We start from the raw sequence: 24141 nt of genomic DNA, 5'->3' as shown, positions 1-24141 counted from the left end.
GTGTTTTGGATGGCCTCTGTTATTATATTTTTTACACTAACTGTGCATTTGAGCAAGTGTTCAGCGTTGATTTAGAATCCAGCAGTTGAAGTAGCTTGTCCCTTCTGTCGTTTAACTTGCCAGGATGGGATTTCATCAGTTGTTGCATTGCCTTTCCACTTAATGGTCTTAGATCTTTCTCAGGGTGTTCTTAACTTACAAGTGTATCCAAAGGTATTGTTGTGAACTTCATTTTCCGAGATTTTGTAAAATGTCTAGCTGTCAGAAATTGTATGTTCAAAAATTATTTTTAGGACCTAGTCTCTAGCAGATTCCATATCCTTAACAGATACCAGTTTAGATGGGAAGCAATGACATAGGCCCGTTAGATAATTTGATTGAAATGCCCCGCTGTTTTATCAGAGTTGGAATTTGAATGTGGTTCTTTTGAATCGTTGGATTGTTAGCCCCAAGATTCTGTCTCGTGAAGGGAAAGATGAGTTAAATTACCATAATGCTAAAAGCAGCTTTAGACAGAGCAAATGGTGTGCTTAGTTATTGCAGAAATTTCTTCATGCTAGACTGCAAGGGAAAGAGCTCTTCTGGCTATGTGGCTGCTGTGTATCATGAATTCACATGGTATCTTGCCGCTCTTGAATTTCAGATGCAAATTGCTGCACCAGTCGTCTTCTCCTGCAGGGACATCTCTCGATACTGGCACTCCTCCTAAGCCTGGCTACACTCGCAGTGTTAACCTTCTTGCTGAAAGCCATCTGGTGACCTGTGCAAATCCTACTAAGGTTTCCTGCAAAAAACAGTTGGAGTGTCTGGCACAGCTCTATTCATCATGTATAGCAGGTGAAGACCCAGAAGATGCGAGGTTGACCTTTCTTTGAGCTTTGAACTTGCATGTGTGTTGTAAGGGGGAGGTAGGTGAGAAGTGAAAGTTGTGGGACAGTTGCAGTGTATAGACAAATAACATCTGGAAAAATAAACTAAGTCAGCAGAGGGAAGATGGAAGGAGGCGAACCTGATGCAGTACTCTGAGCTGCAGTAGGCTGAAGTTCTATGGTCCTATCTGAAACCAGATTGTTACCGAATGCATCCTTCCTGTAATTCTTATATTGATTTACACTGTGGTTGTGTAGGTGGGGAGGGAGTTCTATGCTGGCTGAGTTGTGAACAGTTATCTATCTTTTTAACTTTGTTTATTAAAGCATGTCATTACTGTATATCTACCTTCAGTATCTCATTTCCTCTTTTCCAGAAAACCTGGTACCAAATATTTTTCTGGAGCTCTTTTTTGTTCTGCAGCTGTTGACATCTAAAGGCACTTCTGCTGCAGAAGAGGGGGATAGTGACCTTGAAGTCAATGAAGGAAGTAAAGGTAAACAATAGTATTGAGTGGAAAGTATGTTCCTTCCATTGAATGATAATGTGGTATAGACTAGATGCCTTTCGTTTGGACAGTTAGTCATAAATTCCACAAAAGGGCCTTGTTATCGGTGTGGGACTCATCTGAGGTGCTGGCAAAAAATTGCGCAAATATGGGAAGTGCTTCCATAATGTGATAGAGCAGAGTTGCTAAATACTGTTTGAATCTAGTTTTCTGAGTTAATGTTAGATTAGCTGTAGCTGCTTACTAATGCTTTCAGAGAATAGGACAGGTATGCTGAAGTCTCTCCTCCATTGGTCCTTGCAACTCCGAAGTGCTGTCAATCTGCCATGTGTTTCTTAAATGTGAGGTTGGGTTACAAGTGCACAGGACCCATCCGTTTGGATGACACGATTATTGCATTTGTTTTTTGGCAAATTCAGATTTAAGCTTAATGCAGTTAATACTTTGATATGGATGTAAAACCAAAAAAAGTGGCTTTAAGATGAGAAATCCCCACACCCCCAGATGTTCCTATTTGATTGACCTTTGTTTTGACACTCCCTGATTCTTAGGGCTGAGATTAGGAACAGGAAATCTCCAGCTATGGGAACACACCTGATCACTGGTTGCAGGTGGTGTGCTTTTTGTCCTGGGTCTGCTTACTGTTGGCCAGAACATTGACATGGAATCTTTTCTTTCCCATACAGCATTGAACAATTCGGTTGCCTTTAGTATAGGAAGGATAGGTGGGAAGATTTATCTATACCAGTGTCAGAGAATGGGAACTTCTGGAAACTGGATACTGGTCTAGAAGACGTGGTTTTGGATATGGCAATTCCAGCTTTCCTTGAGAGCCAGTTATGTTGGTCTTTTAGTTTATAAATGGTGGTAGGTGCTGTTGTCTCATTTTTATTTTTTTTTCCCTAGATGTGTCAGAGAGACAGCATTTCCGAAGTGTGCACAATTGTGTTTATTTTGCTGTTCAAGTCTTGGATTATCAATATGAGTGAGTGGAAAATCTTTTTTTTATCTCTGCTTGTGTCTGCAGATGCATGTGAGATGAAGGAAGCATGCTTGGATTTTGAGAGCTTTACCATTTACAGCGATCGAGGTGCTAATTGTCCCTCGAAACATACAACTCAGCCTGGACTTGGATTAGTTTTCCTTGTGCTAATCTGTCTACTGAACTTCAGTGTGATTATTGAAGAATGGGAAGGTTATGAGATAAGAGCAATAAAAAACTGCCCTGCAGATGCTGGGTGCCTGGGGCTTAGAACTCTTTGCTTGGTAGCCTCATAAAAATATGAGTGTAAGCATTTCATTAGGTCTGATTATGTGTTTGTTTCTGTCTGTCTGTGGGTTTCATCCATGTCGTCTTGGCAGAATTATTTCCCGTTTAGAAAAGGGGACACTGAAGCTTTTGGCTGAAAATGAACGAATTGCATCTTTTTCTCCCACCTTGCACAAGAGACTCAGGCAGGCTTATGAAAGCAGCACAGCCAAGGTAAAAATCAGCAGACCTCAACTGACATTGCTTCATACCTTTGTGTTGTTGCTTTTTTTATTTGCAATGGCTTTGATGTTAAACCTCATTCCTTCTGCTTTGAGTATCTTGTCATGTCGTCTTTGGAAGGCACCTAAAAGCTACTTTTTTTTTGTTGGCCAGTGAGTGAATTGCTAGGTCCATTGTTTGCTAGCTGTGAATCACTGCTGTCTAGCTTTACATTGTGCTGCAGGCCCTGACTTAAACCAGGGACTTTGACAGGGTCAGGTTTTGCTTTTGGTATTCCCATCTGATAAATATGGATCCCAGAAGAATGATCTGGTTGCAGTATCAGAACGTAGTTTGGAATGAGTGGATTTGTTTCACAGCTACAGACTCCTTTTAGGCAAATGAAGCTTCAGAGGAGACAATGCAGCCTATGAAAACTAATTTCCTGACCTAATCATTTGAAGTGGGGAACTAAAGCTGGATGGTAGGAATGCCTGCCCTCATGTGTTTTGTATCTTGTTTCATCCATCTTTTAAGAATGGAAATGGCTCTTGGTGGAGAAAGTACAGTGTACTTTCTGAGACTAGGGCGTGTCAGTAGCTGAGCTTTGTAGTTAAAGCTGTAAATAAAGGTCTCACGTTACTTGAAGACATTAGGCTGTTTCAAGTAGAAGAAAGAATAATAATAATAGGGGAATTGCCAGCTACTATCCTTCATTCTTTGGAGCCCTGTATTGAAGGTACACTTTGGCTTTTCACAGACCATCCTTTCCATACATTATCAATACTGGTTGCAGCCTGTTCTGCAGAGATTTGTTAAAGAGATGAGATGCTTCCACTCATAATGTTGAGTGATGATGATGCCTCTAGTGTGATGTAGGTTGTACCAGTGTTGATGTTTACTAGCAGATAGCAACTGGGAAAGGGCTAATGTCTGAACAACTCGGCTAGTGATATTTGGCTTCCTCATCACATCTTTTCTCTGCCTTTTCTAGGTCTCAGATGGTTGGATAAATTAGAGACAAATTATCTAATGGCAGCCTTTATGTTTTTAACAGGTGTCTCTCCTGCTGCCGTGCTCTGTACAATCTGTTTCTTTCCAGCCAGAAACTGACAATCGCTCTAACTTTCCCAGTGACAGAGCATTTCACATATTTAAGAAACAAAGGTAAATCTATTCTACTTGTACTGCATAGTACTGTATAGCTTGCAGCGTATAATCTTTCCATGATTGTGAATGAAGGATGTTAAGAATGTCTCGTGTATGCTACATGCTGTAGAAAAATCTTGAGAATTTCACTCTTAATTAAGAAAAAGAAAAAAGTCTTTGTCCGTATTGACTACAGGAGCTAAGTGCTTAATGCCTTTAGAGAAAAACAGCCTAATTCTTCAGGAGTTATTGAGACTTCTGGTAAATGCCAGTACAGTGTGTCACCCTACTGGATGGCTTCTGCATATAAATCTGGTATGCTTTTATTCTTCATGCCCCCTCCCTCTGTACTTGCAGCAACAGCATGAAGGGAGAATGGCAAGTTGTCTTGGTCCTTTTTTTCTCTCCTCACAGGTATTATTTCACATAGCTTATTCTTTCCTGCCCCTCAGCCTTCATTATGTCTGGTAATGGGTGGTCATTCCGTCAGAGCTTGGGTATAACAAGCTTAAGCGCTTGCTTACAAAGACATGGAAAATGGAAACTCACTGAAGTACCACTAACATTAATGAGTTTTGCAAAGGTATCTGGATGCTTAGAGGCTTGAGTTGTTTAATTTGAGGTAGATTCTTGCTGGGGAATTTTGGAGCCATTGAATATTCAGTTGTTGTTACCTCAAATTTTGAAGAGTGGGAATTCATTCCCCTAAATATCTTGATTCACAGGGATATATTTTATGAACTACTGCGTGAATGGGAGGATAATCATGAAACAACTGGCTGGGACTTTGAAAGAGTTCTGGGCAACAAGATCAGGTAGGAGTCTCGTGTGACTTCAACAGGCTCTTTAATGTAGCTGAATTGCTGGTGCAGCATACTAGACTCAGCATCTTAAGTTCCATGTTCTCCCTATGGGTCTTCTGCATCAAGCTGTAGGGAGCTGTCCTTCTTGGAAGATATTATCCATGTAAACTTGCTTCTGTACTTAAAAGTATTAACTGTTATCTTAAAGAAACAAGCCGTAAGTGGCAAGGACCTAATTTGATCAGTATTGGTGTAGCTCTTTCGTTGTTCATAATCACAGAAAGAGCCACTCTCATAAACAGCATATTGTGGTGTGAGCGTTGTCATTTTATGCACTTGTGTGTGCATTTCGTGTTTCCATTGCCCCACTCCTCTTAAGCATGGGGAAGTGTGTTGCATGTTCAGAAACCCTTAGCCTCCCGATTATTTCACGGGGTTCTAGTATCTTGGCTCTGAAAACAAGGCAACTGTGGCTCTTCCTGTGGAAAACAAACTGTTCAAAATAGAGTTTATATAAATAAACTGTTACAGTTTTGAAAGCAGTTGCTTTGTGGGTTTCTGTGTTAGTCTACAGCCAGCTCAAGTTACATGCGTGTAGTTGACTTTTCCCCACAGGAGCAAAACAAGCCTGAGATTTAAATTGAAGAGTTTCCCTTTTCTTTGGGCATCTGAAGTACTGCCCTTTCAGTTTCCTTACTTGCATGTGTGTGAGCTCTCCACTCATAGCTGTGTGTAGGGAAGAGTGGGACCTCAGTAGGTTAATTTTCTTCCTAAGTAAGGCATAGTTGCAGGAAAGGAAGAGAGTACTTTTTATCTCTAGAGATGTGTTTACTCTGCAGATGCTTAGGGGGTATTTCTGTTTCTGTGGTCAGCAGATGAGGCTTAGTGCTTGGGAGATCTGGTTGTAAAGATGTTGCTTTTTGCAATGGCCTTTGGAGATTGCTTTCTTAAAAGCAGTTATTTTATGCTTTTGGTATAGTTTTTAGAACACTTTTTTTTTATACCACAGTCAACATTTTGTGATGTTTTCCCTCACAGGGCCATGATGGCTCACCTGTCTGCAACCTGCAACCACAGCCATTTTGCCAGACTTTTTCAGAAACAGCTTATCCAGGTAAATTACTTTTTTCTTTAATGAAGGTATACATGAAAGCCGATTTGATCTTCTCTCAGCCTGAGAAAACAACTATCTTGCAAGTTTCTTTGAGATTTTTCTATTGAAACTGTTTTCGAAGAGCCAAGTTTTCAGGATGGGAGTTTCTTTTTCCAGAAATATAAATCAGTGATAAATTACTGATGAACTCTGTGTAAATCAGAGATAAGGCACACAGAGCAGATCATGAGCTGTAAGAAATCATTGTTCATGGTTACTTCTGATTTTAGAACAGTTATAGTTCTTAGGAATTTTAAGGGGTATTTTGGCTCGTAGCAACTGCACAGGTTCCCAGTTACGCTTTTTGGCAACATGACAGTATTACGTTCAAAGAATCTTTGGTTCTTTTGCAAAACACTGCAGCAGCCTCTTTTGATATAGTATTGCTGTTCTAATTTATAAGGCTTTTTTTAGCCATTTTCAAGCAACATCTGTAACTGGAGGAATAAAGAAAGAAAAGTTGCTTCCGATCTGAGTATTGATGTTTACTGTATTCTCTATAAATGGTTGGGTTATCAGTGTATTCTTTTGGGTTAGCAAACCAGACACAAAACTGTGTTTTGAGTATTAGCCTACACACTTTGCCAGGAAGTTAAGAGCTGTTGGAATGTTGAAAATTCCTGTAGTGTCCAATCTTAATTTGTATCAATGTCCTCTCTGATGTGTGTGTTCAAGGAGATTGTGGGGAAAAGAGCAGAGGTGTTCATTGTATCAAGAGAATTTAATTAATTCTGGGCACTGTATTTCTTCTTTATGTCTGTGCCTTCTTAATGAAGACTGCAGGGTTTTACAAGAGTAACCAAGTTTAAATGAGATGGCCCAGAACCCTGTCAAGGTGATCCTTAAAAGTGTTCAGTGTGGAGGACTCCATTACTTCCCTGGGGAGATTATTCCAATGTTTAACTGGGGTGAGAGATGAAGTGAAATGATGCCTTACTACAGGTTTTACACCTCACTACTTTTTCTGTCTCCTGAAGATGTGTAAAGGTCCTGTTGGAGGTGGTGCAAGCTGGGGAGACACCCCAGACCAGGATGTCCTTAATATGCTGGGTTCTGATAATCTGAGCCGTCTGAAGAGGCTGCAGGAAAGATTTCTTGTTTCTCAGAGCATCAGAGGACCTTGTCCACCCCCTTCATTCCCAGGGTGCCAGCAGTTCTTCAGGGACTTCATCCTCAGCGCAGGAAGGTTAGCTGCCTGTGGCTGCTGTTTTCCTTGATGAAATATGTGGGTGAATGGGGAACACCAGCATGTTGCTTTTGCAGCAAATTGTCATGGTGGGGTGTTGAGGAGTTTTTAGATCAAAATGGGCACGGATATTTAGACGTGCACAACCCAGCTTCTGCACACGAATAGGTTAGCTTTGTAAGAGAATTAGTCACTGTAGAGGACACGTTGCCTTTAAGGTTTCTCTCTGTATTATCAGGAAGTTGCTCTGCCTCGTACTCCTCTCACTTCTCACGGGAGGCTTTCCTCAGTAGTCCTTGACTTGTTATTTTGTAGACCAGAGTGCTCACATAGCCGTTTCTTATGGGAAAGCATAATACTGTAGGTAAACAATGATTGTTTACTGCTAAAGGAGAACTGACAAATCAGCTTGTAACACCACGGCTCGCCCCTTCTGAAGAGGGGTATAAATGTAATGCAAAATCTCAATAAAACGGCTTCACTGGATCATATTGGTCGTGTGATGTCCATATCCTCTGCAGTGGGGCACAGTATAACCTAGGCAGAGCGTATCAGGAATGTTTTTAAGATGCAGAATTTCACTTAGTGTTCTTGGCCAGCAAGCATGGAGAACTTGTTAATAAGCAGGTTCTGTGTGGCACATAGAATGTGTTTGTGGGTGTGTGCTACATTAAACTAGACTATATGGTGGGAATTTTCCTTCTGTAAAACCATAGTGTCTTATTACAGGCCATCAGCATTTCCCAGTGCCAAGGCATGCAGTGCTGCCTAGCAAGGGCATTGTACTGGCCAAATGTTTCTTGTGTAGTAGTTTATGAAGCAAAGAAATTACAAGATGAAGCTAGGTTTGTGGTTTTGTTTAATGAGTTTTTCACAATCCACAGCATGGAGGAGTTGTGGTCTATCAGAGATTTTAATCTTAAGGTCAGTTATTTTACAGCTTCTTGCTCTGGCAGATCCATATTACTGTTCTAATGCTGGGACTTGCTAAATAGTGTCTGTTCAAAGAAGGTACAAAGTAAGAGTGGAAAAGAAAGGGGTGAGCCAGTACTAGTTTTCTCCCTTGCTTTCTTGTCTGTCAGTCTGTTACATTGGATATCTGCTGATGCTCGATACAACTTGTGAGATAAGCTTGAAATTTTGCAGTTTGTTAGTTGAGGTTTTACTGCTGTTTTCAGCCAAGTCTGACTCATCATCATCTTTTGCTGAAGTTACCAGTTCAATCAGCACCTGATGGATAGCCTGTGCCTGAAGATACTGGAGCTGAATGGCCTTACTCTAGTGGAACACGAGCACAGTGATGGGGAAGCAGATATGGATGAACAGGTGAGCTTGGTTTTTGCAAATTGTTCTGGCAGGAATTTCCCTGAGCTGTTCTACTACCCAAAGAATTACTGGCTTGATTGTGAGTCGCTTGGCACTTCCACTGCTGTATTTGCAGGATAAGCATCTTCATTTGGTTTTGTTGTAACCCTGCAACCTGGATATGGATGTCTGAGCCCCTTGCCATTTACTTGCATGCTTCAGGGTGCTTCATAGAACAGTGTGATAAGACATGATGCACAGTAGTTTGAAAAATGAGAGAGCCTCTTTTTAGGTTGTTAGTACTCTGTGTTAGAATAGTAAAATAACTGTCCAGTTTTTGCACTTAGTTGCAAGAACTCTTTATTACTTTGCCATGTATAAAGATTTTAGTTAGAATGAATTTGTAGTCTTGCCTCTTCATACCTGTTGAGATGTTTCATCTCCCATCTATACCTATCAGAAGTGTCACAGGTTATAATCTGTTAGCAAAGTAGCAACAAAAGTTTCATGAGGACTCGCAGAGCAGTAGTGGTATAAAAGAGACAACATGAGATCAGCTCTCCACCCTTTCATTGACTCCAGAGTTGTAAATATAGAGATGCAATTGAGCAGCTGCTTCTTTTAGGAAGCACTTGAATTGATTTATTCTTGCTGTAAGTGAAGCAGTAGAGGCCGAAGCAATTTAAAATGCTTGATAAATGTGTGTTTTGGGAATTTACCTTTATTAGAAGCGGTGATGAAGCTATGTGGGTCTGCCTAAATGAAAGGGGTAGAAGTTTAGTGTAGGTAGTTGTTTTACCAGTTTAGGGAATCATTGCTTCACCTTGGTTTTTTTCATTTCAGGATGAAAAGAAGCGTTTCACTGTGGTTCTATTAAGTTTACGACTTCTTGCCAAGTTCCTGGGCTTTCTTGTTTTCTTGCCATATCGTGCTGTGGAGCAGCCAACTAGAGACTTGCAAGACTCTGCAGTAGCATTAAGAAACCAAGTAAGAAACCACACTCTTCTAAGAAATCTAACGTGGCCTTTTCCTTGACAGGCAGGTTTTCTAATCTGAGGAGGGGATTATTAATAGTTCTGCCCTTTCAAAGTGAGACAGTGGGATAACATTATACTGTTCTGTGGCCCTGATGCATATTCTGGGGTTTGGAACAAAGGAAAGAAGAGTTTGCATAATCTAGAAAAAAGGGAGCAATGCACTGGGGTGAGGTATTTAGCCATGTTATTTCTTTGATTTGGAGTGGTCATACCGGAATTCTGACCTAGCTGAGAAGTTCTGTATTTATAGTGTAAAATCCAGTTACCAGGAGTGTGTTTTAGTTTTATACCCGTCTCCTGGCAGTGTGTCATACTGAATGCAAGGTCTAACCCTTGCCTCCACTTGTACATAGTCAGGCTTGTAGCCTTATTTTTGCAAGTCCCAGTGGGACCTCTGGTTACCATCGTAGTGTGGGATTTGCCTCTCCCCTTGTGTGCAATGAAATGTTTTCATTAGCCAGAATATCACCTCTTATGTGTATGGGAGGTGAAATCCTAGAAAAAAAGGTTAAGATATAGGTAAAAGTTTTTCTTTAAGTATCAAAAGGTAACTTTGAGATGCTATTTTAACTTCTGTTGTCCATTAAGACCCTGCCTGTGCTGGATATATTGAAGCTTCTTAGACAATCTATTCGGGATCAACGTTCTATCCTCACTATTCCTTGGATTGTGGAGTACCTTTCCCTTGTGGATCATATTGCTCCTTTCCTTGATTACTACAGGAAAGTATTTTATCTCTTGCTGCAAGTATACAGGTAAGAGCCTGGGAAAGGATATTTGTTAGGAACTTTTCTTTGAAATTTTGTTTTGCTTAGTTGAGGTGCCTGGGATTTGGGAATGCATGCTGGCCCTAGTTTGAGATTTTTATAAAAGTAGTTGTGTGTGTGTGTGTGTACTTCTTATCTTAGAAGCACAGAATAGAGTTGTTTGGGTTGGAAGGGACACCATAAAGATCATCTGGTTTCCAGCCCCCTGTCATGAGCAGGGACACCTTCCACTAGATCAGGTTACTCAAAGCCTTGTCAAGCTTGGCCTTGAACATCTCCAGGTATGAGGCATCCATGACTTCTCTGGACAACCTGTTCCACTGCATCACCAGCCTCACAGTAAAAAATATGTTCTTATGTTTAATCTAAAGCTCCCTTCTTTCAGCTTAAAACTGTTCCCCCTTGTCCTGTCACTGTACTCCCTGATAAAGTGCCCATCCCCAGCTTTCTTAGCAGCCCCTTTAAGTACTGGAAGGTTTCTGTGAGGTTTCCCCGGAGCCTTCTCTTCTCTAAAGAGATGTAAGCAACGCCAACTCTCTCAGCCTGTCCTTGTATGGGAGGTGCCCCATCATCTTTGTGGCCCTCCTCTGGACTTCCTTATCTTAAATAAAGCTGCATTAAATATGTGGGGTTTTTTAAGTAAACAAAATTTTTTAAATCCCCACCAACTCATTTTACATCTGCAGCTGTGAATTTTAAACCTTGAGGTTGAACCTTAAACCTACAGGTTCTCCCATGCCTAAATAATGCTCTAGTTTTCTTTCCCGTATATGTGAGGAAAATTTGAAGCATGTTCTGGAGAGTTACTTAACACTGGCTTTTCCATTGTAAACTTAAAGCAGTGTGTCATTTGGATGCACGCGTACCAAAAAAATGTAGAACTTGCTTTCCACTCTTTAGGCAGACAAGTAAGGAATGTGCACATGATGACAAATTGTATAATCAGGAAGTGAGTGGTTTGGAATTTTTTTCCTTAATGAAAATTGAGCTTCTGATATCCAATACTCTCTTTTGCTACTTTTGCTGCATGGCAGGTTAATGGTCCTTTCTGAAGATAAGGAGATGAGCTTCCTGAACAAGCTACTGATCCTTGCAGTTCTGGGTTGGCTTTTTCAGGTAGAGTCTCCTGTGTATACACAGCTTTTCCCTGAAGAAAAAGCAGGGTACAAAATTTAGTAGAAAATAGTATTGAAATGAGTTAAAACACTGCAAATCAGTAGTTTGTTGTTTTATTGGGTTTTTTTATACTAGTAGAGGGTTTTAAAGAATCGTCTGTATTCTAATGGAGAATTATTTTCCTGTAGTGGAATTGTGTGAAGCAATGTTTTTTTTCCAACAGGAATTCTGGTTGCTGCTGAAATACGTTTTGTTCTTCTAAATCTGCATCATTGTAAGCAAATTGACAGCTGATTCCTGTTAGAACTGGAAGCTCTTGTCATAGTTGGCAGCCTTGAATTACTGGGGAATTTTATGTCTTGTAATGGGATGGTGTGTGAACTTCTAAAATCCTTCTGTGCCTCCAGTTAGAAGCAAGGTGACTGCCTAGCAAGAACCTGTTGGAAATGTGAAATATACTGTATGGAGAGGATAAGGAAGGTGACTTACGTTATTGTGATCAAAGTAAATCTTTAATTTTATGGAAAGATTCTCTTTAGGGCAGAGAGGATCCTTAGTGCTGGGTTTTTTTTGTGGGTGACAGGTTGGTGAGATTTCACTGTCCTCCTTATTAGAAATGATGTTAAGTTACTGACTGCTGTTAGCGTTGTAACTGTTGAGGTTTCTATTTCAGGTTCCATCAATCCCTGAAGAGTTGTTTTTCAACCCTGATGTCAGGCAGGAAGGACTGATGCTGGATACTGTGACATCTGCTCAGGCTTTGGTGAGTTCATGCAGTAGTGTGTCCTCTGGATCTGTTGTGGCTGAGGGTGGACCTGCCGTAGTCTCAGGAGTTTAAGATTTTATCAGGAACTTGGCTTCAGTGCAGCTGCATTGACCATATGTAGGCCAATGGATGTAAAGCCCTAGTTTGTACAAGTACCTCAATTCTATCACATCCTGGGTTGTAATCTGTGTGGATTACAGCTCTGGGGCTTTTGTGAGGCAGGAGCCGTCTCACCTACTGCAGTGGCTTGCAGAATAGGTGCCAAGTGATGCTGGAGGATCAGATGCTGGCTTTCTGCTCATTGATTATTGCAGTACAAAGTGAGCTGGTAAAACTGTAGCACCTCATAGAGATAAGTAACAGTAATGATGAACTCAACAGAAATAGTAAGATGGGATTATAAGAGCAAGGTTGCTGTCTCTGGAGTCACTTGCTTTGCGGCTGCATTACAAAGGGTTACTAAACTGCAAATAATGTGAGCAAGCAGAAAAGGAGATGAGTTTATGGAACGTGTGATGTTTCAGGTAATTCCCAAACATGCAAGAGAATACATAGTATTTCTTGAAAAAGGAGCAGTATGTTTGCTATGATATGCATGTATCTTGTTCTAATTAGAACGTTGTATTTTTCTCTCTCTCTTCAGTGGCAGAGATAAGGTACAGAGATCAACTGATTTTTTTTTTTTCCAAATGAGTGCAGCACATGCCTGTGTGGATGGGATCTGAAGTTGCTTTTTCTCCCATGCTTCTGGCTGCTCTGTATAGTACTGGGAGTGATGTCACTCCACAGGGTGGTGTTCCAGTGAGTCTGGGTGAAAACACCTGTGGATGTGTAATGTGTAGCAGATGTTCCTCATTTGTTCTCCTCCATGGATAGGATTCTCTTTTATAAGCAGCAACTGTGGCAGGTGTGCTTGCTCCCTTCTGCAAGCATTGGCTTTCAGCTGGACTTTGACTGATCAATAGCAAGGGGTGAGCTACAAATGACTAAATGTAGAGCAGCTCATTGTGTGTTACAGGGCTGGACTGTACACTTAGGCTGCAAAATTCATAACTTTACCGTAGAGCTGGAAACCAGTTATTTTTATTGTTTTCATGGAAAGACAGTTCTGAAATGTGCCTGCGACCACATGTGTGGGATTTCTGACTTACTGAATCTTTCCTGCTGTGTCCTTTCAACTTTTCGTTCTTTTTCTCACCAGGATTCTGTACCTTTGGTGGATCAGCAGTTACTATATACCTGCTGTCCCTATCTTGGTGAGTACTTATTTATATTTGCTGTATAAATAAAATATATTCATATGTATTTATATTTATTTATACTTTATTTTTATTTATATTTTGGTGCTGTGAATCCTCAGATCGTCTTTCTTACCCCTCCTCACAGCTCCAAATCTCAGTTGTGCATGAGTCAACCTTGATAAAAAGCAGTACTGTAGCTGGAATAGTAGCTTGTGAACCTGGGGGAGGGAGGCTACACAGTCAGGATAGTTGATCTGCAGAGCTTGAATAAAGGGACACAGGGAAACTTGTCCTGCACAAACTCTAAGGAGTAAGTAAGTGTTCAAATATAAGCATTATAAGGAGTTGAATGTACAAGTTTTCCATCCTAGCTATAGGAAGAGGCGTTTGTACTGTGAGGGATGCCTTGATCCTTGAGTGTATTTTTCTGCCAGGCAGAGGGGAAGAATCCTTTTATCCCCTGGTACTTTATCAAGTTGTTTGAGGTATCTTTCTCCTGTGATCTGACTGCTGTTTGTGAAATCCCTCTCTGTAAACGATAGAGTCCCAGACGCTGGGATGTCACTCTGCTTCTTGGGACTTAGTGGCTAGGAAATCTGTATGTTAAAACTGCATTACAAAAGCTTTTATGGGTTGAACACGTCTTCAGGTGTTTTCTTCTGACCCTGTTGCAGTTTTGTGTAACTCGGCTTGCCTTGTTGTCCTTGTAGACGTTACAGTTCCTGTGTGCCATGCTAAAAAGGAATGCATATAAGTGGTTGCTCCCTGATCCTTCTGAAAAATTCCTATGGGCCAGGGAGCTTTTTGGAAGCTGCCTCTTTATCTTTGGAGCCTTGCTTGCCTTGCTATGCCCCGTCAGTTAAATGGATGGGATGTCCCTCCTGCTTTTCTGAAACTTCAGCTTTCAGAGAAGCTGAAAGAATCTGTTCTGGAAACAGGACTGACAGTGTAAAAGTCTCTGTTGAGTTTGGATTTGTTCTCTCGCTTGTGGGAATGATGACTGCTTTTGCATATTTTTCTGTACAGGTGAGCTACGGAAACTACTTGCCTTTTTTGTGGCTGGTAGTGGAGCAAAAAATGGTGGCTTTATGAGGAAGATTACTCCCACAACTGCAGAGTCTTTGGCACCCAAGGCTTCTGTCACACAGCGGAAACTGCAGGTAAGGAAATTAAAGATTCACAAGGGGAAGAAGGGCAGGAGAAATTGCTTGCATGAGGGTAAGGGTGCACAGTGGTATCCTAATGCCAGGGAAAGAAAAGGATGTGTCTAGGCACCGAGCAAAGTTGTGTTTTAACAGTCCAGTATCCTTACTTCTCATTCTTCTGTTAGTCATGTGGCTGGGGTACCATGTGGGTGTTGAAATCCAGGTAAATTCAATAAAAATTCTTTAAATTGGAACAACTAGCCTCTTTCTCTGCCTGCCTCTTTCTTTATCATGAAATGCTGATATGTTTCTAATACTCTGTTTTTGTTAGGCTTTCCACCCAAAGAGCAAGCTGTGTAGGAGCCTATGGGATTACCAGTCTGTAATTGAAAAAGAGGATCCTTTCTGTCCAAAACCAAACCCTGCGTGGTGACTCACTACAAGTAGATGCTGTCAGAACTCTCCTTCCCTTTATTAGGCATTTGCTTTTATAGCTTCATAAACCCTGATAATGAGCTTCCAGTTAAATGGTTAGAAAGAAATAGGGAGCAAATATTTTACAGGGGTACTGAATGCTACAGTAACAGAAAATTCTGGTGTAGGCAAATTGTGTGCCTTTCAGCAAAATTCCAGATGGTAGCTCTTACTGTTTCTGTGTTGAGAGGAAGATCTGGGAGGAGTGGGCTAACTAATTGTAGTACTTTTCTCTTGAACAGGTGGAGTTGGAACAAGCCTTCTTCCACAACCAGCCTCCGTCCCTACGGAGAACAGTCGAATTTGTGGCAGAGAGGGTGGGATCCAACTGTGTTAAGCACATCAAGTAAGTGCTGGTGATCTGTTCTGTGACCTAGGAAGCAACTTCACACTAATGAGGCAATGAGTTGATTCTTCAAAATTGTGTGTATGGAGGAAAGAGAACTTCCTTCAGAATACAGCAGAACACCAAGGCTTTATAAGGCTATGACAGCAGAGTCCAGTGACATCTGATTGCCATCACAGAGGGGAATTTGTGAAGGGATGCAGAGAGGACTTTTCCACTTCCTGGAAAAGTCTTGTTCTGTTTTCTCTATAATCTTTCTTTGTCCCTTCACCTTCTCCTCTTCTCCAGGCTGAGTGAAATGGACTCCCTCTGTCCTTTTAGGTTGTGTGTTCCAGCATCCCAGCTATCTTAATGATTTTTTTGTTTTCTCCTGCAGTCACTCAGTCAATGCCTTTCTTGTGTGGGGTCCCAAAGCTGAACGCAGTTCTCCAGATGCAGCCTCACAGTGATGAGGGAAGCAGTAACTTCCCTTCACTTGCTGGCTGCAGTGTTGCTAATGTCAGCCCACTATAAGGCTGACATTCTTTGGGGATTGCTAATTCTTTTAGCTTATCTGCTGGGAACCCCAGATCCTTTTCTGCAGAGCTGCTCCCTAGCCTGTAGGCCTCAGCTTGTACAGGGGTGTGGGCGTGACCTCACTGTCAGCCCATTTCTCCACCTTGTCACAGTCCTTCTAAATGGCAGCCCTGCCCTCCAGCATGTCACTCATGAGCTTGCTGAGTTTGCACTGTTGCGCTGTCTACCTTGTTGAAGGCATTAAATGGTATTGACCCACAAGGAATGCCAGCTGCAGTGGGCTGCTGTTGATACCTTTGAACTTCTGACCACTCTCTATTGAGAATATAAGAGTGTTACTGCCAGAAAAGATACCTGTAACCATATGTGTTTCTATTAAAACCAAAAAACTTTTGTCTCTTGAGTCTTAGTACTGTTTGGGTATCTTCATTGTTACTTTCTTCCTTACAAAAAGAACAAGGAGATGGTACAGTACTAAACACAGTGTGCTCAAATAAAAAATTAATGAGTGGTTTATTTATTTTAGATGAGTATCCTCATAAATTGGGGAGGACTGTTGGTTACAGTTAGTGTGCACAGTGTTTTCTATTGATTTCGGTCTGTCTCATTGTTCTTGTTTCCTTGCAGAGCAACACTGGTAGCAGAGTTGGTTCAAAGGGCTGAAGTCATGTTGCAGGATCAAGTGAAGGACGAAGACGCTAATCATGACAAGCTGCTTGAAGAGGTGTGCACTCATCTGTATGAGGAGGGGGCCCAGGCACTCATCAAAGGCAGAGAGTAAGGAGGAAAAGTTATTTAAACTTGTGCCTTCCTTTCTCTTCTTGCTGCAGAATCTGTAAAACAAATACAGCTTGGCCTGTCATGCTCAGGTTCTGGTAATTATAAACCTGACCTCTGCTCCTCTTAGGGTGACTGTCTCTTGTGCCTCCAGATAGTTAATGCCATATTTGTAGGGAGGAATAAAGGCGCTGTGTGTCCCTCTGTGTCCAGCTCTAAACAGGCATTCATTGCAGCTATTGTATTTCCTCTCTTTGGAAAACTGAGTATTGCAGCTTGGTGGCTTGTAATTGCTCTTTCCTTGTCTGTTTCCCTTGGTCTGACTTATTTCACTGCAGTCTTCCAGCTGGTTTTGACTGTAAGAGAGCATGTGAAAGTTGCTACAGTAATGAACTGCTGAGACTTGTCCAAGAACTTTGACTGATCTTGTGGCATGTTTTCTTTCTTTTCTTGCAGATTTTGCAAAACAAAAGGCCCTGAGGCGGTAAGGGTGTTATTGCCAGAAGAGACATCTGCAGCAGTATGTATTTTTACCAAAACTTACTGAAGGCCTTGACTTTGTCTGGACTGTTACCATTTTCCCATTGCTGCTTCACTGATCCCTTAATAGCTTAGGACAATGGAAACTATTGGTGCCGTCATGTGAGGACTAATAGCTAGGGAGACTGCCAGATGGCCTTGGATGTTCTGGCTGAAGTGCTACTCTAGCCAATAGCTGACTTTTGAGACTAAAATGGTGTATAGATTGCATTTGTCTTGCAGGGATAATGCTTTTGTTTAAACACCAACTTACCCAAGTCTTGATGGGGTTTGTATGGGGTTGATGAGGTTTGGGAATTGGGTCAGTCCTGTTGCTCAGAGTAGCAATTACCACAGAGATGGTGGTGCTCTGTTTAAACGTGGCATGCCAAAATTAAACTTTTGCCCTCTAGACTTCCTTCTGACTTCTTGCTGGCTATAGTGATGTGACTGGTAGTAAATCTCCTATCCTTTGTTATTCTCCCTGTAAAGGTTTTAAGGAGTGCAGAAGACATTGCAGTGGAACTGGCTACTGAGAAAGCCTGTGGCTGGCTTTCTGCCAACATTGCAGGTGAGTCTCCTTACCCTGAACTGTGGCTTCTAACCTGTGTGTTGTACTCATTTGCTGAGATCAAGGGGTAGAATTTATTCCAGTATTAAAAAGTACTCGCTCCTACTAATTTTTCTTTTAGTGGGAAGCATGCAGTTGCTCTGTCTCTTCTTGTTAAGAAATAAGAGGAATGATTTCTAGCATCAAGAACCACCTTCAGGGATTTTTCAGGCTGGGCTTATGTAAGTGATTTTTAGTTAGGGAGGCTCATAGGACGGTTGAGAGTAAATGCTGTGGAAGGCTGCTTCTGAAAATGTCATCTGGGCTGAAGTTGTCTTAGCACATCAAACATATGGTACAGACAGTTGCTCTCTCAAGCCATCTTATGGTCCACACGTACAGAGTGCTTCTGAAATTTTCTGTATTATAAACACCTTTTAGACTGGGTGTGTTTTCAGCAGGCTGAAGGCAACTGTACTCCTTTCACTCCGTAATAGTGCTCTGGCAACTCTTTAGAATTTCTGAAAACCCATTGTTTCAGGAGGTTGTGCCAAAAATCTGAAAAGTAATATCCAGCACCATTTGCAGCAGTAGGAGTTCAGTGTTTCGGATGCTGGTCAAAACTTATTTTGGTAGAAAACATATGAGTTTCATGGGCACAGTGATTGAACTGGTGTGATCGTACTGATTCAGCGTTCTACTTTGGCATTGCTTCCTGGCTTTGCTACAAAACCTGATGAAATGTTTTGATAGAAAATGAGATGAGTTGCCAGTGGTACCTAATGGTTAGTGTGTGGCTGCCTTTAGAGCTGTGGGTTAACACACTCTCTTCACCTGTGTCTCTACCCATTAAATATAATGGGAGCTCAGTGAGGAGTGTTTGAAAGTGTAAACTGTCCTTTCCTCATTTGCTGTGGCCCTCGGAATGAGAGGCTAATAAGGGTAGTGTTTGGAAACAGTGTTTGCCTCACTGGAGAGAAAAGCTGAAGTATACAGGATTTGTTCCCTGTTCTTTGTAGCACTCATCAAAAGAGAAGTGAAGGCAACTTTCAACAGAATGCTGAAAGTCCCAGGACTTCCCTTGCCCAATGAGGATGCTGTGGAGTTGAGAAGGGACTGCCCTCCAGGCTGTCAGCACTGTGCTCCATTTCCCTCCCAAATCATCAACCAGATTAAGGTACGCAGTGTTCACTTCCTGGCTTGCCGTAACTCCCTCTTTATTTTTCATGTTGGTATTTTTCTTTATGTCATTTTCGAGGTGGGTTGGTTTGTTTGTTTTTAAAGGGGATGTTCTGGTTCTAAGGAACTGGCTATGAGGAGTAGTTAGGAAGCACAATGGAAAGGTCTCATGTTTTTTTCATTCCCTACTCACTGTGTGTAGATCAGAGTTCCTCACATAGGAGTACTATCTCCTGATACACAGGATTTCTGGTAGTATGGCAGTGACCTTTTTGGCATGAGTAGCATGGAAACTGTATTGTGGTGAACATTGCATGTAGTTTTATGGTGAAAAGTCAGCATATCAAAATAGCTATGATTTTGTAGACCTACTCTTTTTATGGAGAGTTTCCTGGTCTCAGTTTAGAATATTTCCTGTTGGTCCTTCCGGTTCTGTAGAGCTTGGTAGACTGTCCCATCTTGTACATGAGGAGTTCTACATTGAGTCAAGTTTTGACGAATCTGTACAAATCTGTTGGAAGGTTTTTACCAGTCTGCATCTGCACCTTCAGTCAGCTGTAATTAGGGAAAATCAGAATATCTTAAAAGGAAGGTGATGGTATGGACTTAATTTCAGTCTTAGATCCAAACAATTTTCTATTCAAACTGGTTCAAATTACATCCTGGCCTTTTCTCCCAGGCTTTTAAAGGACCTCTGTTCTTGTAAATATCATGCAATTATAAAATCTGTGTTTGAAGCACATGAGGAAAAGAAGAACTTGAAGAAACTCAGTTTTTACCATTATGTATTCTGCTTCTTTTTTTCTGCTTCTTGTCTGTTTGAGAAATAATACTGGCTCTTGCCATCATCACATTCCCAGGAATTGTATAAGAATGAGAACACATTCTTTAATGCTTTCTTGCTTGAGCTAAAATAAAAAGGGGAGGGTAAGATACTTGAGGAAACTAGAAGCTTTTTCTGTAAACTGCTGCTTCTTGGAGATATTTTTGTATGGTTTCTTCAGATACAGCTTTTATATTTTATTTTTTTGTGCTTTCCACCCTGGGTTTCCAATACTGGGTGGTAGATTGGTGGTGGTGATGTTATGACATGTAAAAGTGGCTAAACCACTTTTCACACTACAACTCTATTAGTCCTCTTCACGCTCAGATTTCTGTTGACACTGATGCTACCTTGACAATATAAAAGGACTCTGGATTTCTGTAGCACTTCTACCCTGAACGTGCTTGCTGTACTGTCAGATTTATCTAGAGCTTTCAGAGGTAGTTAATTTTAAGGAAGATGAATGGGTTGCCCTTGCTGACTTCATGACATTAGTGGGAACTATGGTAGAAAACCAGACCTGGGTAAGGTTGTGAAAAATTCAGTTTTAATATGTCTTATGAAATGAGGAGGATACTTTCTATGTGTTTATTTACTTACTTTTAAGAGAACCTGTCGGTTATCTATAAGCTGCTCTGTCCAAAGATAGGTCCAAAGATCTTTTTGTGTAAGTACAGAATACTAATGAATGAATTATTGCTGTATTTTTCATCAAGGATGTGCTTTGTGTTGCTGTGGGCCCACGAGATGAAGATGAAGTGATTGACTACGCTTGGCTGGAGTGCTTGCTAGGAAGATTAAGCGAGACACTTCGATGCAGAAAGGTAGAAGTGAAAAAAACAATGAAAAACCCTTGGACCACTTTGAGCTGTCTTCATACTTGTGAACTTGTTAGCTTGTCTTGCCTTTCAGTCTTTAATGGTTTCTTGATTACATCTCTGTGCTTCTTGCTGTGTAATTGCCTGCTCTTCTCTGATATTTTTATCCCTTGTGAAGCTCCATTTTTCCAGTTTGCTGTATGGGGACAGAAGCACAACCTCTTCTTCTGTTTTCCAGTTCATGTGTCCCCCATCAGAACAGCAGCTGGCGAAGTGCACGGTTGAGTTGGCTTCTTTGCTGAGTAAGTCAGTCCCAATAGGCTAAAAAATAGTCCCAATAAGACTAAAATCTGTTATTACAGTTCTCTTAAATCCTTGGGATCACAGGCTTTGGTATTTAGAGGTCATGGTTATTTGATTCTCTTTGGAGTCTGCAGATGTTTTTCTGTCAGTTTGAGCGGTTCCTCTTATTCCCTTCCACCTTCTGCAAAAGAGCACTATACTGTGACTTTAGTCACTGATCCTTCAGGTCTGGGGTTTTTATTCACATCTCCGTTGTCCTTTATTTATTGATACCTTCATTTTAATATGCAATATGTTTTCCAGTATTTCTGCCTCTGAAAAGTTGCACTAAGTTTTGGGTTTTTTTGTTTTTTTTTTTCCCTTAAGTGGGGCTTTTTTTTTGAGAGAGAATGGAAGTAACTTGTTCTCAGTATATTGTGACTTCTGTGACCATTTTCAGTTGTTTTTTTCTGTTGCCCTAATATGTAGATGTGTTTTCCCTGGGCAACTGTCTCAATTTCCTGGTTTTAGAACCTTCTTAAGAAGTTTTATACATGGCTCATTCTTTCAGGAAGCAGAATTCACATCTGAATATTGTGAACTTTCAGTCTGGGAGGCAGCAGTGTAAACCTGCCGCATTCTATCAGATTGACCAAGGGAGATCTGGTGTCTTCCCTCTGTTTGTGTTTAACTAGGAGGCTCCTGGAGTGCGTGGAAGACAACTTCCTTGCACAGCATGTGAATAAAACAACAAGGGAAGGTGTGCTTCTGGACCTGCTGTTTGTGAACAGAGAAGGCCTTGTGGGGGATGTGGCAGTAGGAGGACGCCTACGACAAACCGATCATGAGATGATAGGGTTTTCAGTTCTAGGTGAAGTGAAGAGGGTGGTTAGCAGGACAGTAGCACTAAATTTCCAGAGGGCAGACTTTGAACTCTTCAGAAGGCTGGTTGGCAAAGTCTCACGGGAGACAGTACTTAAGGGCAAGGGAGCCCATGAGGGCTGGGAGCTCTTCAAAAAGGAAATCCTAGCAGCTCAGGAGAAAGCCATCCCCATGTTCTGGAAAAAAAGCCGGCAGGGGAAAAAACCAGCTTGGTTGAACAGAGAGATCTTGAGTGATATCAAGAAGAAGAGAAATGTTTATGAGCTCTGGAAGAAGGGACAGGCCTCTTTGGAGAACTACAGGAGGGAAGTGAGATTGTGTAGAGAAAAAATTAGAAGGGCTGAGGCTCAACTAGAAATCAGATTGACAAAGTCTGTGAAAGATAACAAAAAATCTTTCTATAAATATATAAATAGTAAAAGGAGGACTAGGGAGACCATACAGTCCCTATTGGACGCAGAAGGAACAACAGTGACAGGGGATGAGGTACTTAATGCCTTCTTTGCCTCAGGCTTTAGTTGTAAGGAGGGTTGTTCCGTCTGTGTACAAACCCAGGAGCTACAGGAGCAAAATGAGGCTCCCATGATCCAAGAGGAGGTGGTCAGAGCCTTGCTAGCCCGACTAGACACCCACAAGTCTATGGGGCCAGATGGGATTCACCCTAGGGTGTTGAAGGAGCTGGCGGATGTGCTGGCCAAACCCCTTTCCATCATCTTCCAACAGTCCTGGAAGACTGTGGAAGTCCCACTGGACTGGAGACCGGCTGATGTTGTGCCCATCTACAAGAAGGGTTGCAGGGAGGATCCAGGGAACTACAGGCCTGTCAGTCTGACCTCAGTGCCAGGGAAAGTCATGGAGCAGGTGATCTTGAGTGCTATCATGAAGCACATGCAAGAGAACCAGGTGATCAGGCCCAGTCAACACGGGTTCACAAAAGGCAGGTCTTGCCAAACAAACCTGATCGCCTTCTGTGATAAAGTGACTCGGCTGCTGGATGAGGGAAAGGCTGTGGATGTGGTCATCCTGGACTTCAGTAAAGCCTTTGACACAGTTTCTCACAGCATTCTGATTCGGAAACTGTCAGCCTCTGGCCTGGACAAGCGCACGCTCTCCTGGGTGGAAAACTGGTTGGATGGCTGGGCCCAGAGAGTGGTGGTAAATGGTATTAAATGCAGCTGGAGGCCAGTTACAAGTGGTGTCCCCGGGGCTCAGTGCTGGGTCCAGCCCTGTTCAATGTCTTTATCAATAACCTGGATGAAGGCATTGAGTGCACCCTTAGCAAGTTTGTGTATGACACTAAGCTGGGTGGAAGTTTCGATCTGCTGGAGAGTAGGGAGGGTCTGCAAAGGGATCTGAACAGGCTGGACCACTGGGCAGAGTCCAATGGCATGAGGTTTAACAAGGCCAAATGCCGGTTCCTGCACTTGGGGCACAACAACCCTATGCAGTGCTGCAGACTAGGAGAAGTCTGGCTAGAAAGCTGCCTGGAGGAGGGGGACCTGGGGGTGTTGGTTGACAGCCGACTGAACATGAGCTAGCAGTGTGCCCAGGTGGCCAAGAAGGCCAATGGCATCTTGGCTTGTATCAGAAACGGTGTGACCAGCAGGTCCAGGGAGGTTATTCTCCCTCTGTACTCGGCACTGGTGAGACCGCTCCTTGAATACTGTGTTCAGTTCTGGGCCCCTCACCACAAGAAGGATGTTGAGGCTCTGGAGTGAGTCCAGAGAAGAGCAACAAAGCTGGTGAAGGGGCTGGAGAACAGGCCTTATGAGGAGCGGCTGAGAGAGCTGGGATTGTTTAGCCTGGAGAAGAGGAGCCTGAGGGGAGACCTCATTGCTCTCTACAACTACCTGAAAGGAGGTTGTAGAGAGGAGGGTGCTGGCCTCTTCTCCTAAGTGACGGGGGATAGGACAAGAGGGAATGGCCTCAAGCTCCGCCAGGGAAGATTTAGGCTGGACATTAGGAAAAAATTTTTCACAGAAAGGGTCATTGGGCACTGGAACAGGCTACCCAGGGAGGTGGTTGATTCACCTTCCCTGGAGGTGTTTAAGGCATGGATGGACCATGGTACATGGTTTAGTGTTTGATAGGAATGGTTGGACTCGATGATCTGGTGGGTCTCTTCCAACCTGGTTATTCTATGATTCTATGATTCTAACTGCAGTTAAACACTGTTCAGCTTTGCTTTCACTTGTATGAAATTATACAACTCTGCCTATAGTCAAAACCATGAACAAGTATTTCATCTGTTCATAGATTCAAATGTTGTTTTAGTGTGTTACTCTCCTCTCTCCTTTGGAGTAATGACTAGGCCCTCTTTTATTATACCTCAGGCTGACTTTTATTTAGTCAGTTGCCTTCCAGCACTTGGCCCTTCCTATGTGCCAATCAAATGGTATTCTTTATCTGAGTGGTATAAATGTCTCCCTATGCAATACCTGATTGTATGGTTTCAAAG

General features: G+C 42.0%; 1 protein-coding gene across 1 annotated transcript in view; it reads left to right on the top strand.

Annotated features, from left to right (window-relative positions):
- CDAN1 (codanin 1) overlaps positions 1-24141 on the top strand; it is a 35415-nt gene that overhangs the window by 7490 nt on the left and 3784 nt on the right. Inside the window, exons 4-25 of the mRNA XM_069858395.1 lie at positions 644-837; positions 1247-1366; positions 2285-2363; positions 2741-2861; positions 3907-4016; positions 4724-4813; positions 5840-5915; positions 6932-7140; positions 8352-8466; positions 9289-9432; positions 10071-10237; positions 11284-11365; positions 12039-12128; positions 13333-13387; positions 14399-14532; positions 15234-15337; positions 16481-16630; positions 17087-17150; positions 17642-17720; positions 18719-18876; positions 20418-20525; positions 20758-20821. Of these exons, the coding sequence (XP_069714496.1) occupies positions 644-837; positions 1247-1366; positions 2285-2363; positions 2741-2861; positions 3907-4016; positions 4724-4813; positions 5840-5915; positions 6932-7140; positions 8352-8466; positions 9289-9432; positions 10071-10237; positions 11284-11365; positions 12039-12128; positions 13333-13387; positions 14399-14532; positions 15234-15337; positions 16481-16630; positions 17087-17150; positions 17642-17720; positions 18719-18876; positions 20418-20525; positions 20758-20821 (2513 nt within the window). The remainder of the gene's footprint in view (positions 1-643; positions 838-1246; positions 1367-2284; positions 2364-2740; positions 2862-3906; positions 4017-4723; positions 4814-5839; positions 5916-6931; positions 7141-8351; positions 8467-9288; positions 9433-10070; positions 10238-11283; positions 11366-12038; positions 12129-13332; positions 13388-14398; positions 14533-15233; positions 15338-16480; positions 16631-17086; positions 17151-17641; positions 17721-18718; positions 18877-20417; positions 20526-20757; positions 20822-24141) is intronic.

The sequence above is a fragment of the Phaenicophaeus curvirostris genome, chromosome 5 (assembly GCF_032191515.1).
Source record: "Phaenicophaeus curvirostris isolate KB17595 chromosome 5, BPBGC_Pcur_1.0, whole genome shotgun sequence".
Lineage (NCBI taxonomy): Eukaryota > Metazoa > Chordata > Aves > Cuculiformes > Cuculidae > Phaenicophaeus > Phaenicophaeus curvirostris.
The sequence above is the reverse complement of the archived record's forward strand: the minus strand, read 5'-3'. Positions and strand labels throughout refer to the sequence as shown.